This window comes from Chiloscyllium punctatum, chromosome 15 (genome assembly GCF_047496795.1).
Source record: "Chiloscyllium punctatum isolate Juve2018m chromosome 15, sChiPun1.3, whole genome shotgun sequence".
Taxonomy (NCBI): Eukaryota; Metazoa; Chordata; class Chondrichthyes; order Orectolobiformes; family Hemiscylliidae; genus Chiloscyllium; species Chiloscyllium punctatum.
In genome coordinates this window covers 102,604,468-102,618,689 of record NC_092753.1, presented here as the reverse complement: position 1 = coordinate 102,618,689, position 14,222 = coordinate 102,604,468, and the positions used below count along the sequence as shown (strand labels likewise).

At 41.3% G+C, this 14,222-nt stretch overlaps 1 protein-coding gene across 8 annotated transcripts in view; it reads right to left on the bottom strand.

Moving 5' to 3' along the window:
* The window catches only part of hsf2bp (heat shock transcription factor 2 binding protein), a 127,841-nt gene that overhangs the window by 99,920 nt on the left and 13,699 nt on the right, over positions 1-14,222 (bottom strand). For 5 of the 8 annotated variants that reach the window (XM_072585804.1, XM_072585812.1, XM_072585806.1 and 2 more), the window contains exons 2-3: positions 8,256-8,406; positions 4,323-4,426 (exon numbers count right to left, since the gene is read on the bottom strand). In XM_072585804.1, coding sequence (XP_072441905.1) covers positions 4,323-4,426; positions 8,256-8,406 — 255 coding nt within the window. The remainder of the gene's footprint in view (positions 1-4,322; positions 4,427-8,255; positions 8,407-14,222) is intronic. The other 3 variants (XM_072585805.1, XM_072585810.1, XM_072585811.1) reach the window with 1 other exon arrangement.

Below are 14,222 nucleotides of genomic sequence, written 5' to 3'. Positions count from 1 at the left end.
GACTGAACTTGCAGTGGGAGATCATTTTGGAAACAGTGATCACAACTACTTAGTACAAGTCAGGAACTTGTGGGAAGGTACTAAATTGGGGGAGGGAAAATTACATCAGTATTAGGCAGGAACTAGGGAGTGTTAATTGGTTGGAGGTGTGATCAGGCCAGTCCAAATTTGACATGTGGGAATTGTTTAAAGACTGCTGGGGAGAGTTCAAGATTGGCAAGTTCCAGTAAGGAGGAACAACCAGGATGTCAAGATAAGGGGCTCTTGATAACGAGGGAGGTTGTGAGTTTAGTCAGAAGGGAAAAAAGCATATGTAAGGTTTAGGAAACTAAACTCAGACAGGGCTCATGAAGGACATAAGGAAAGCAAGCTTTGAGAAGATTTGTAGCTCAGGTTGAGGTTCTGGATGTAGGTTTGCTCGCTGAGCTGAAAGTTTAAAAAGAGGGCTACACCACCAGTGCTTCATCCAGAGGCTCACTGAAGATGTTACCTCGTATGGTGACAACATGCCTGAAAATGAATCTTCCAGCTCAGCAAGCAAACCTACATCCATAAAGAACGCAGGTAAGTACTCAAGCAGGGAATTAGGAGAGCAAGAAGGGGCCATGAAGTGACCTTGACAAGTAGAGTTAAAGAAAATCCTACAGCATTCCATAGATACATTAAAAAGAAAAGGATAACTACGGAGAAGGGCAGATAAAGGAGGGAACTTGTGTTTGGAGACACAGGATGTGGGTGAGATCCTAAATGAGTACTTTGCATAGGTATTCACCCAGGGAAGCATATGGATGATAATGAGATTTGTGTGGAGCATGCTAATATTCTATAACATTTGAGATCAAGGAAGATGTTGTGTGGATCTCTTGAAGAGCATTAAGGTAGATAAGATCCTGCAGCAATGGTATCTAGCCCAGGTTATTGAGAGAGGCAAGAGAGGAGATTGCTGGCCCTTGATCCTTATCTTTGTTAGCCACTGAAGAGATCCTAGAGAAGCTAATGTTGTTCCTCTGTTCAAGAAGGGAAATAGGGATAATCCAGGAAACTGTAGACCGGTGAGACTCACATCGGTGTTAGGGAAGCTATTGGGAGAGAATTCTTAGGGATAGAATTTATGCACATTTGGAAAAGCATGGCCTAATTAGGGACAGTCAGCATGGCTTTGTGCAGGGCAGGTCATGTCTTACTAACCTGCGTGAATGTTTTGAGGAGGTGATCAAGGTAAATGATGATGGTAGAGCAGTAGATGGTGTTTATATGGATTTTAGTAAGGCTTTCAACAAGGTCCCTCATGGTAGGCTCATCCAGAAGATTAAGATGCATGGGATCTAAAGTGACTTGGACATGCAATTTGGAATTGACTTGCCCACAGAAGGCAGAGGGTAGTAGTGGAAGGGCGTTTCTCAAGCTGGAAGTCAACTAGTGGTGTTCCACAGGGATCCATACCGGGGCCTCTGCTGTTTGTGATATATGTTAATGACTTACATGAAAATGTAGATGGGTGAATTAGTAACTTTGCAGATGGGTGGAGTTGTGAAGGTTGTCAAAGGATACAGAGGGATATAGATTAGTTGCAGATGTGGATGGAGAAATGGCAGATGGAGTTTAACCTATTCAGTGTGAGATGCTGCAGTTTGGGAGATCAAATGTTAAGGAAAGGTATACAGTTAATGGCAGGACGCTGAACAGCCTTGATGTTCAGAAGGATCTTGGGATTCAAGTCCATAGCTCCCTGAAAGTGGCCACATAATTAGATAGGGTGGTAAAGAAGATATATGGCATGCTTGCTCTTACTGGTTAGAGAATTGAGTACAAGAGTCAGGATGTATTGTTGCAGCCTTATTTAACTTCTGTTCAGCCTCACTTAAGAGAATTGAGTTTAATTCTGGTCGCCACATTACAGAAGCATGTGGAGGCTTTGGAGAGGGTACAGAAGAGATTTACCAAGATTAGAGGGTATAAGCTATAAGGAATGTTTGGAAAAACTTAGGTTTTTTTCTCTTGAGTGGCAGAGACTGAGAGGAGATTTGATAGAAGTTTATAAAATTATGAGATGCATAGATAGGATTACCGGTCAGAATATCTTTCCTGAGTTGAAATGTCTAAAACTGGATGGCACACATTTAGGGTGAGAGGGAGAAAGTTCAAAGGAAATGTGAGGGGTAAATATTTTTACAGAGAATGGTAGGAGTGTGGATTCCGCAGCCAAGAGTGGTGGTGGAAGCAGATACAGTAGGGATGGTTAACAGACTTTTGGATCGAGCACATGAATATGCAAGGATTGGAGAGATGTGGACCAAGGGTAGGCAGAAGGGATTATTTAATTTGGCATCATGTTCATCACAACATCATGGGCCAAAGGGTACTATTCTATTTTCTATTAACAATGGGCATAATAGGAGGGGCACAAGGTGATGGAATCAAAAAGCCTCATTCTGTACTGTATCATTGTATGGTTTAAATATAATTTCAGTGAAAATCAAAAGCAGTCTGTTCACAATTTTCAGCTCTGGGAAGATTTTCTGATTCCACATCCTGCATTTTATCAAGACCACCTAATTCCACGTTTGCCTCCATTTCTGTTGGCGTAAGCCTTGTCAATGCCCCTGGCACTTTCAGACTTAACTATCCAATTGCATCCTGCCTAGACTAATATTTAACACCCATCACCCACTGCTTGGATGGACCTCAACTTGAGCCATTGACCTGCATTTGCTAATCTTCAATTACCAGGGCAACGATGCCTTGATTTTAAAGTTCACATCCCTATGTTCAAATCTCTTTATATTATTTCTCTTGTTATCTCTGCAATTTGTTACAACCCTAAAACCCTTCAACACTTCCCCATACTGCCTGTGTCTTGGGCAAGGGGAATAGGCTAGAGGGGCTTGTCAGGGCTTATGGAGTGGCAAGAAGATGAAGTCACAGAAAATCAGCAACAATGGTGAGGTAAATGGAACTGGAAGGTGCCCAAGACAAAATAAAACAAAACATCAGTAGAAATATTTCCAGCAGGAGATGTGTAAGGGGAGTAAGATGGCTGCACAAGTGGTTGCCATATACACAGGGGAAGCAAGAAGGGAGGAGCTGGGGTTAAGAATGGAATCACGACAGGAAATTTTGTGCAAAGTATAAAGAAGACAATGAGTGTGAGGAGAAAGTAAGACAGTGGAAGGCAAGCTACAAGGACAATTGTTCAACAATGAAATCAACTAGGCAGAAATGGGTACTGCAGATGCTGGAGATTAGAGTCAAGATTAGAGTGGTGCTAGAAAAGCAAAGCAGGTCAGGCAGCATCCTGATGAAGGGCATTTACCCGAAACGTCGATTTTCCTGCAACTCAGATGCTACCTGACCTGCTGTGCTTTTCCAGCACCACTCTAATCTTGACTCAACAATGAAATCAGTTGAGTGTGTACCAGAAAATCCAAGAATGGAAAGGATTTGAGGGTGTGGGAAGGGCACTAGGGGAGGAGACATAAAGGAACATGGGCATAGGGAAGGCAGAGCATGAAAGAAGCATCCCACCGATAATGTTTGATCTTGTCCCTCCACCAATGACATACAACAGCAGAAGTATCTACCAATGACAAGATGCTCTGCAGTAACTCAACAATACTTCTCCAACAGCGGCTTCCAAACCCATGAATTCTACCATTTAGAAATACAAAAGGGGCAGATAAATAGGAACATCACCGCCTGCAGGTTTCCCTCCAAGCCACACATCACCCTGATTTGGAATAATATTGCTATTGCTTCACTATTGCTGAATCCAAATCCTAGACATTCTTACTGATAGCACAGTGGGTTTATGTGCACACATAGGATGCAGCAGTTCAAGAGGTGGCTGAATATTACTTTTGCGAGGAGTGACATCTGCTGATATTGAAGCCTGCATTCCAAGGACACATACTGCCACATTTCCTATATTACACCAGTGATCATACTGCAGAGCTTTTCATTGGCTGTAACACACAATGTAACATCCTAAGTTGTTGAAAGGGTCCCTAAAATGCAAGTTAAATCTTATTCATTTCATTTGGTTTATTTCAGAAGTGGTTTTTGATGTTAATTTTAAACCCTAGATAATTTTTGTTAAACAGAAGTGTTAAGGCAGATTGATGAAATGTAAGTTTATGGAGCAACTGATGTCATTGAATGGCATAACAAACTCAAAAGAGCGAATTGCCTACTCCTTTTCCTATGATCCTAATAGTGGCATATTGGATGTTTTGTCACCTGCTTGTAGACCATATGAAAGTTCACAGATCAATGAGCATTAAATTGGGGTGGGTGTGATGTTAAATTGCTCAATTAAATTTTACCTCTCGTTCCTTTTGACAGTCTGCCTGTGCCGTTTGCAGCTTAGCTTTAAAATGATCACAATCCAATCGTAACTGCTCATTCTCCTGCTCTTTTTTCTCCAAAGCTGTAATATGAAAATAATTCATTTATAAAGAGGACTCAGTGCCAGTAAAATACAATAATCAGAACACAACACCAAGTTTATTTGAAATCACAAGCTTTCTGAGTGCTGCTTCTTCGTCAGGGGAAGTTGTAAAATACAATACTCTAAACCAAGGAAGATGCAGCAACATTATATAATATTTCCCATATATTCAATCCCATTCTCCATACATTTACCTACAATCACTTGTTTTCCTTCACACTGAAGACTTGGGGTACAGCCTGTGGTGTTTAACAGGAGGATCTGATTGAGGTGTACAAGATTATGAGGGGCATTAACAAGATGGAGAGAAAGCAGCTGTCCCCTTTAGTTGAATGAGGGGTCATGATGGACAGGAGGCGAGAAAGGTGATTTGAGGAAATATGTTTTCACCCAGAGTACTGGGAATCTGGAATCTCCTGCCTAGGAGGGCAGCAGAGTTGAGAAACCTCACAATCTTTAAAAAATTATTTAGATCAGTGCTTTATATAACATTCAAGTCTACAAGCCAAGTGGTGGCAAATGGGATTAGTGTTGACAGATTGGCGCAGACTTGGTAGGCCGAAGTATGACTTCTGTGCTGTGCGATTCCATGACCATGACTGTACGATGACCCTATGCCAAACAAAACCAGGAGTGAGAGTGCTGTTTCAAGTTTCAGTAAGCAAGTCTTTCAATGACTGATCCAGACAAAAATTGACAGGATGATCATTTCTGTGTTTATAATTTGTTCTTAAGATGACAGCAGCATATTAAATTAGTATTTTGTCTCTAATTGTCCATAAAACATAACATACAGGAGCAGGATTTAGCCATGTGGCCAATCGATGCTGCTCTGCCATTTGATCATAGTTGATATGTTTCTCAACCCCATTCTCATGCCTTATCCCCATAACCTATGATCCTTGTCCTATTCAAGAACCCATCTACCTCTGAAGAACCTATCTAGTTAAATTGCCCACAGTGTTAGGTGCATTAGTCAGAGGGAAATGGGTCTGGGTGGGTTACTCTTCGGAGGGTCGGTGTGGACTGGTTGGGCCGAAGGGCCTGTTTCCATGCTGTAGGAAATCTAATCTAATCTAGTCTCTGCCCAAAGTACATTAATCAACAAATGCAGTCTGGGAAAGGGGTTAAGTGGGCCAGAAGGGAGGAAAGTGGTATGTTGACCTTGATTGCAAGGGGTTTTGAGTACAAGAATAAGGAAGTAAAAAAATCATTTGTTGCATTTACAAACAATTGCACATGGACCAAAAGTACAGTTACCTACAGAGCCATACAGCAAAAGCTGTAAAGTGGGGTTAGGCTGGATAAATCTTTTCCTACTTAAGCAGACATGGGCCTTCCACGTGATGCTTGACTAGAGTACTGTTTATAATTTTACTTATCACAGCTATTGCTTTCGATCACATCTAATGTCCTGCGCATCTGCAACATGACATCCCAACTCCCATACCTAATGCACTGTCCAAGAAAGGCAATAGTACCAAACGCCTTCTTTGTCTACCTGTATAAGTCCTATCCTGATTTGTCTTACCAAAATGCAACATCTCCTATCTGAACTAATCTGCCACATCTGCCACAGCTCAGCCCATCTGATCAAGGTTCTGTTGTACTCTGAGATAACATTTTCACTGTCCACTACACCACCAATTTTGGTGTCATCTGCAAGCTAACCAAACATTCCTCTTATATTCACATCCAAATCATTTACATAAATGACAAAAAGCAGTGGACCCAGTCCTGATCCTTGCAGCTTACTGCTGGTCACAGGCCTCCATTCCAAAAAATCACCCTCCTCCACCACCACCACTCCGTCTCCCATCTTCAAGGAAACTTTGCATCCAAATGACTTGTTTTTCCTGAAATCTAAACTTGTTAACCGGTCCACCATGAGGAACCTTGTAGAATGCGTTACCAAGGTCTGTATAGACAATGTCCACCACTCTGCCCTCATCAATCTTCTTTATCACTTCTTCAAAAAATCTCAAGTAAGTTAGTAAGACACGATTTCCCACACACAAAGCTACCTTGACTATCCTTAATCAGTCCTTGCCTTTCCAAATATATGTAGATCCTGTCCCTCAGAAACCCCTCCAACAACCCACCATTGACGTCAGGCTCACTGTTCTATAGTTCCCTCGCTTTTCCTACCACATTTCTTAAATAATAGCACCACATGAGCCACCTTCCAGTCTTCCAGTACCTCACCTGTGGCTACAGGTATCTCAACAAGGGGCAGCAAACACTTCCCTAGCTTCCCACAAAGTTCTGGGATACACCTGATCAGGTCTTGGGTATTTATCCACTTTTATGCATTTTAAGATGCCTGGCACCTTCTCCTCTGTAATACTGACACCTGCACAGAACTGAAACTAAAATCCATTTTTTTCCCAGTTTAGAATCAAAGTTCCCGAGTTATATTCTGAACTTTCATTACACTACACAAATCCCTGGTTAGGCCCCAACAAATATTTCTTCCAAATTTGGTGACCACAGTTTAGGAAGCATATATAAATCTTTGAGACTTTACAGAGGAGAGTTACCCAGAGGAGAGTCTGGGAATGATTAAGTTGTGCTACAAAATTAGATTGCAAAAGCAGGCATTGTTGTCCTTGGAGCAAAGAACATTCAATGGAAAATGGGAACAGTGTACAAGATTGCCTCAAGGAAAAGCAAAGAAAAACTTGTTTCCAATGTCTTATGATGGAAAAACCAGATAACATAGATATACGGGCAAGAGCTGTAGCAGGTGTGAGGAATAATTTGTTTTACATAGCAAGTGACAATGATTGAAACTCACCATCCTGATCTGGAAATATATTGCCATTTCTTCATAGCCAAGAGTTCAAATCCCTGGAGCTCCCTTCCTAAATGCATTGTGAATGTATCTACATCAAGTGGATTGCAGATTGTTATGAAAGTGTAGGTGTGTACTGTACCTTTTAAGAGAGAGAGAGGAAGCTAGCAAGGACTGACCAAAAGCACAGAGAGTGCTGAACAAGGTAAAAATGTAACACTTGGTTGAAACAAATAGCTGGAATTGCATTGCCATGGAACAAAAGCAAATTCAAATAATTAGTTTAAATTATGCCCCAGATAACAAAATCCAATCAAATTTGAATTTAGAGTTTTGATAACATCAAACTAACGAATGAGCCGATGTTCTGGGGTATAAAACTAGACATTTTGAACAGTTAGGGGGAGAACTGCCAAGAACACTAATAAACATAGACTGCTAGCCAAATAGCTCTCTGAAAGGTACCTGTTCATAAGAAAAGTTGTGCAACAGAAGACCGAAGAAGAGACGATCCAGTAAAACTCAGAGGAAAATTGACAAAGCCGACTCTTTCTGAAACGTGATTTCTTTTTTTGAAAATCTTAATCGGGGTTTTTTAAAAAATCGGACCAATACTGTAGAGTGGGCGGTAAAAGATAGGTTTAAGAGAAAGGAATTGTAATTAGTGGTTCTAATGTTCTCTGTTGGACTTAAAGAATAAAACAGTTAATTTTTACTTTAAATAGTGAAAAAGCGTGGGGTGAGCTTGTGTGTGTCGGGTATAAATTAGCAGAGGGGTTTACCCCGTGTCGTAACAAGATGTTCAAGATGCTCCACACCATCTTCTCAAGCATAACTTGGGAAATGAATACAGCAAAGCCCACATCCCATAAATGAATAAAAACAAACTGAAATTCTTTCAACAGATGCTGCCAAACTTGAGTATTTCCAGCCTCTGTATTTTTAAACCAAATCTTCATGACTATGTATTCATGAACTCAAGAACAGACTTTCAACAAAAGCAAAAACACTCACCTGCTTCAGCTACTTCTAGTTGATAAAAGCTCTCCAGGAATTCTCCATTAAGAATCTTTGGCAAAAAGTCTTTGATTTGCATAGTTTCAGTTGTTAGTCTTTCTAAGTCTCGCTTCCGGATTTTAACAAACTCATCTTTGCCCACAGCCTTCTGAAATATAAATCAGTAGCAGTAGGAAGATTGGCAGATATCCAAATATGCTTGCAACTCTGACCAGATTGAATTATAAAGGTCGAAAGCAAAAGATTAAAAAAAGAACTGCGAGTAGAAGCCTTTGTCAATTTGAAGAATGTTCTACTCCAATAAAATCACTGAATGAGACAGAAATGAAACAATGTTGGTTTTAGATACTGGCATCATACAAAAACAACACTGGGAGATCGATCTTTAACACTTCAGACTGGTTCTTTCTTTAAGCTTACTTATTACAATAGACCACAGTAAGGAGTAGTAATTGATGAACAGGAAACAAAAGAGCTAAATGCCACAAATGAGCTGAGAGTGACTGCTCTTTAAATCAAGGCAACATCTGACCAAGTGTGGCATCCAGGAATCCTAGCAAAACTTGAGACATGGGAATTAGGGGTAACCCTCTATCGGTTGGAGTCATACCAGCACAAAGGAAGATAGCCATGATTGTTCATTGTCAGTCATCTCACTTCTATAACATCCCTCAGGGTAGTGTCCAATGCCCAACTATCTTCATCAATGACCTTCCCTTCATCATAAATATGGAGTGAAAGTGGGAGGAGGAATACTGAAAGTGCATGGTCAGTCATGATCATACTGAATGGTGGTGGAGGTTCTGGTCACCTCACTTCTAGAAGGATAAGGATGCTTCGGACAGGATGCAGAAAAGGTTTACCAGGATGCTGCCTGGTATGGCTCTGGAAAAAGGTTGGATAATCTGGGTTTGTTTTCATAGGAACGCAGGAGGTTGAGAGGCAACCCCTGATAGAAGTTTATAATGTTGTGAGTGGCATACATACAGTGGAAAGTACAAGGCTTTTTCTCCAGGGTGAAGGGTTCAATTACTAGGGGACACAAATTCAAGGTGGTGGTGGGGGATGTCTAAAAGAGATGTGTGAGGCAGGTTTTCCACACAAAGGGTGGTCAGTGCCTGGATTGCATTGCCAGAGGAAGTGGTGGAAGCAGACACAGTTAGCACTGCTGCCTCACAGCGCCAGAGACCCAGGTTCAATTCCCGCCTCAGGCGACTGACTGTGTGGAGTTGGCACATTCTCCTCCTGTCTGCGTGGGTTTCCACCAGGTGCTCTGGTTTCCTCCCATAGTCCAAAGATGTGCAGGTTAGGTGAATTGGCCATGCTAAATTGCCCGTAGTGTTAGGTGTAGGGGAATGGGTCTGGGTGGGTTGCTCTTCGGAGGATTGGTGTGGGCTTGTTGGGCCGAAGGGCCTGTTTCCACACTGTAGAGAATCTAATTTTAAAAAAACTATGCAGTCCATGCGATGTATGGAGAACTCCTCGGACTTTTAAATATCCAATCCCATACTTTGTGGGTAATTGATTTCATACACCAGTTTGTATCTTAAACAAAAGACTTAAAGATTTATTAAACATGCCAGAACTTTAGCAGAGAAAAATAAATAAGGGAATTTAATTAATGCCTCTGCTTTAAATCCAAAACATTTGTTTTCAACTTCCATTCACATGAAAAGACAGTCACTCAAACAAACACAACCAAAAGATAAATAAACAATCTCATCCTCAACATACAGCTGATCAACAACTTCATGAAGAAAGGTCACACCCCTATCTACATCAATGACGCTGAGGCATACAGGGTCGAGAACATCAAGTTCCGAGGAGTTACGATAACAATGATCCGTCCTTCCATGTAGATGTGAGTCAAGAAGATACAACAATATCTCTTCTCCCTCAGCAGGCTATGGAAATTTAGCATGTCCAAAAGGACACTCACCAACGTTTACAGACGCATCATAGACAGCATTCTGTCCGGGTGCATAACGGCTTAGTATGGCACCTGCTCTATCCAGGACCATAAGAAACTACAGAAAGTTTTGAATACAACCCAGACCATCACACAAGCCAATCTCCCATCCACAGACTCCATCTACACTTCTCGTTGCTGCGGAAAGACAGTTAACATAATCAAAGAACCACCCCATGCTGCTTATACTCTCTTCCTACCTCTTCCATCGGGCAGAAGGTATAAAATTTTAAACATGCTTACCAACAGGTTCAAGTACAGTTTCTTCCCCACTGTTATTAGATTGCTGAATAGACTTCTCAAATTTCAAATCTAGTGTTGATCTTGCTTTTGTGCACCTCCTGTGCATCCGTAACCTTGTATACCTCGTTTTGTTTAAGCAAGGACAAAGATTTATGTTATGATCTGCCTGTACTGCACGCAAAGCAAAACCTTTCACTGTTCTTAGCTACATGTGACAACAATAAATCAAATCAAATATTAGGAATATTGAATGACTTTAAGTTTAATTCATATTGTGTACATGGTTTGTTAAGTAAGGAGAGTTTTTTTGTTGTTTTTGTGGGGGTTGGTCTCGGGAATTGGAGGCATTATTTTGTCTGTATGCATTTTTATTGAAGTTCTACCACACTTACAGTGAAGAAATGCAAGTTAGCAATTCACTGTACCGAACAAATAGTAGAGGTCATTCTGCTACAATGCGCTTTTCGTTAATGCAAATTGACTACGATGCAATTGACGAATTGGGGAACTCTAAATTGTGAAATTTTAATGTTTGCATTGGTTATAGCGCAATTCTGGTTCAATTAGTTTAAATAGTGCGACTATCACGCGATTTTCCTTTAACATGAGATTGCATGAGAATGAAACTATTGCATAACAGCTGAACCTACTGTAGTGGGTAAAAAAAACTGCACAATTGTTTTGTTACCAAGGTCCTGGTACACAGAGAGAATTCAAGCCTATTATTTTTCGAAGAGATAAAAGGCTACTCAAATTCTGTTGCTGGAGATGGATTCAACTTTCCGTCCAGAATGTTCATTGAAAGCCAAAGTGTAGGTAAATGGTATTAGTGGAGATTATGTCCCAGTTCCAATTGGTCCAAGGTCCAATTGGAGAGTGACTTGTTGTCTGCACTGCTGGTAGTGAGGGTTGTTAAGAAGTTATCTGTAGATGAAAATGGTATACTTCGATCGAATAATTTGGCAAGAGTCGCAGTCAAAGCTTTGTGTACAATTACAGAAAGTTTATTTGAGGCTCAAAATGGAATTGTTGCAGGAACAGGTCTTGTTTTTTTTTCTATTGTGATTCATGATTCACTAGATTGATTCCAGTGATGAGGAGTTTGTCTTATGAAGTGAGTTTGAGCAGTTTAGGCCTATACTGTCTAGAGTTTAGAAGATGAGGGAAGACCTAATTGAGGTATACAAGATGCTAATGGGAACTGACTTAAATCAGGTGAGGAGAAAATATTCCTCTCAAAGAATCATGAATCTGTGGAACTTACTACTGTTGAGTGTCTTGAATGCTAGGACAGACAGCACAGCACAGGAACAGGTCCTTCGGTCTACCAAATCTTTGCTGACCATGATGTCATTCTAAGTTAATTCCATTTGCCCTCACATGGTCAGTATCCTCTATTCTCTGCCTGTTCATGCATCTGTCTAATTGCGTCATACATGTTACTTTGTATCATCTTCTACCTCACCTGGCAGCATGTTTAGGGCAATTACCATAAAAAAAATTGCTTTGCACAACTCCTTTACACTTTTTCTCTCTCACCTTAAACCTATGCCCCTTAGTATTTGACACTTCCACCCTGGGAGAAAGATTCAGTTATCCACCTTATTATGCCTCTCATTATTTTATAAACTTCTGTCATGTTGCCGTCTTAGCCCTAGTGAAAACAGTTCAAGCTTATCCATCCTTATAATTAATACCCTCCAATCCAGGCAATATCCTGGTAAGACAGTCAGCATGGCTTTGCGATGGGCAGGTCATGTCTCACAAGCCTTAATGAGTTCTTCGATAAAAATCACACAACACCAGGTTAGAGTCCAACAGGTTTAATTGGAAGCACTAGCTTTTTGAGCTAGAGCTTCCAATTAAATCTGTTGGACTATAACCTGGTATTGTGCGAATTTTAACTTTGTACACCCCAGTCCAACACCAGCATCTCCAAACCATGAGTTCTTTGAGGATGCGGTGAGACAAGTTGACAAAGGTCAAGCAGTGGATGTGGTGTATTTGGATTTCATTAAGGCATCTGATAAGGTTCCTCATGGTAGGCTCATTCATAAAGTTAGGAGGTATGGGATGCAGGGAAATCTGGCTGTCTGGACACAGAATTAGCTGGCCAGAAGAAGACAGCAAGTTGTAGTGGATGAAAAGTATTCCGCCTGGAGGTCAGTGACCAATGGCGTCCCATAGGGATCTGTTCTTGGGCCTCTGCTCTGTGTACAAATGACTTGGATGAAGAAGGGTGGGTTAGTAATTCTGTTGATGACACAAAGGTCATGGTGATATAGAGGGCTGTTGCAGGCTACAGCAAGACATCGACAGGATGCAGAGCTGGGCTGAGAAGTGGCAGATAGAGCTCAAACGAGATAAATGTGAAGAGATTCATTTTGGAAGATCAAATTTGAATGCTGACTACACTGTTAAAGATAGGATTCTTGGCAGTGTGGAGGAACAGAGGGATTTTGAACTCTATGTACATAGATCCCTCAAAGTTGCCACCCAAGTTGATAGAGTTGTTAAGAAGACGTATGGTGTTTTGGCTTTCATTAATAGGGGGATTAAGTTTAAAAACTGCAAGGTTTTGCTGCAGCTCTATAAAACCATGATTAAAACCACACCTGGCATATTGTGTCCAGCTCCAGTTGCCTCATTACAGGAAGGAGGTAGACACTTTTGAGAGGGTGCAAATTACCAGGATGCTGCCTGGATTGGAGGGCTTGTCTTATGAAGAGAGGTTGAGTGAGCTAGGGCTTTGCACACTGGCGCAAAGGAAGAGAGGTGACTTGATAGAGGTGTGTGGGTTTCCTCCGGGTGCTCCGGTTTCCTCCCATAATCCAAAGATGTGCAGGTTAGGTAAATTGGCCGTGCTAAATTGCCCGTAGTGTTAGGTAAGGGGTAAATATAGGGTATGGGTGGGTTGCGCTTCGGCGGGGCGGTGTGGACTTGTTGGGCTGAAGGGCCTGTTTCCACACTGTAAGTAAGTAAAAGTAATCTAATGAGATTTATCAAAGTAATTACAGGCATAGATAGAGTAGATAGCCAGAGACTTTTCCCTAGGGGAGAAATGGCTATCATGAGGGGTCATAATTTTAAGGTAATTGGAGGAAGGTATAGGGGAGAAGTCAGAGGCAGGTTGTTTATACAGAGAGTGGTGGGTGCGTGGAATGCACTGCCAGCGGTGGTAGTACAGTCAGAGACATTAGGGACATTTAAGCACATGTGCTGGACAAGCACCTAGATGGCAGTAATTTGAGGGGTGTGTAGGTTAGGTTGATCTTAGATTAAATGCTTGGCACAACATCGTGGGCTGAAGGGTCTGTACTGTTCTATGTTCTCAATCTCTTTTGTCTCTTGGTAAACCCTTTCTAAAGCCTCTGCATTATTCCTATATTATGGAAACCAGAATAGCACTGTGGCCTAAATAGTCTTATGCAGCTGCAACATGACTTGTCAACTTCCTTGCTCAATACACTGAATGAAGAAGGCAAGTATGCCATATGCCCTCTTTATGACCTTATCCACTCATGTTGCCCCTTTCAGGAAACAATGGACTTGCACCCCAAGATCCCTCTATACATTACTACTCCTAAGGGTCTTGTCATTTAGTGTAAACTTTCCTCTAATATTTGACCTTCCAAAACATATCACTCACATTTGTCTAGATTAAACTCCATCTGCCGTTTATCTGTCTAGCTTTCCAACTGATTAATATCCTGCGGTATTATTTGACAACCTTTCCCACTATCCACAATAGA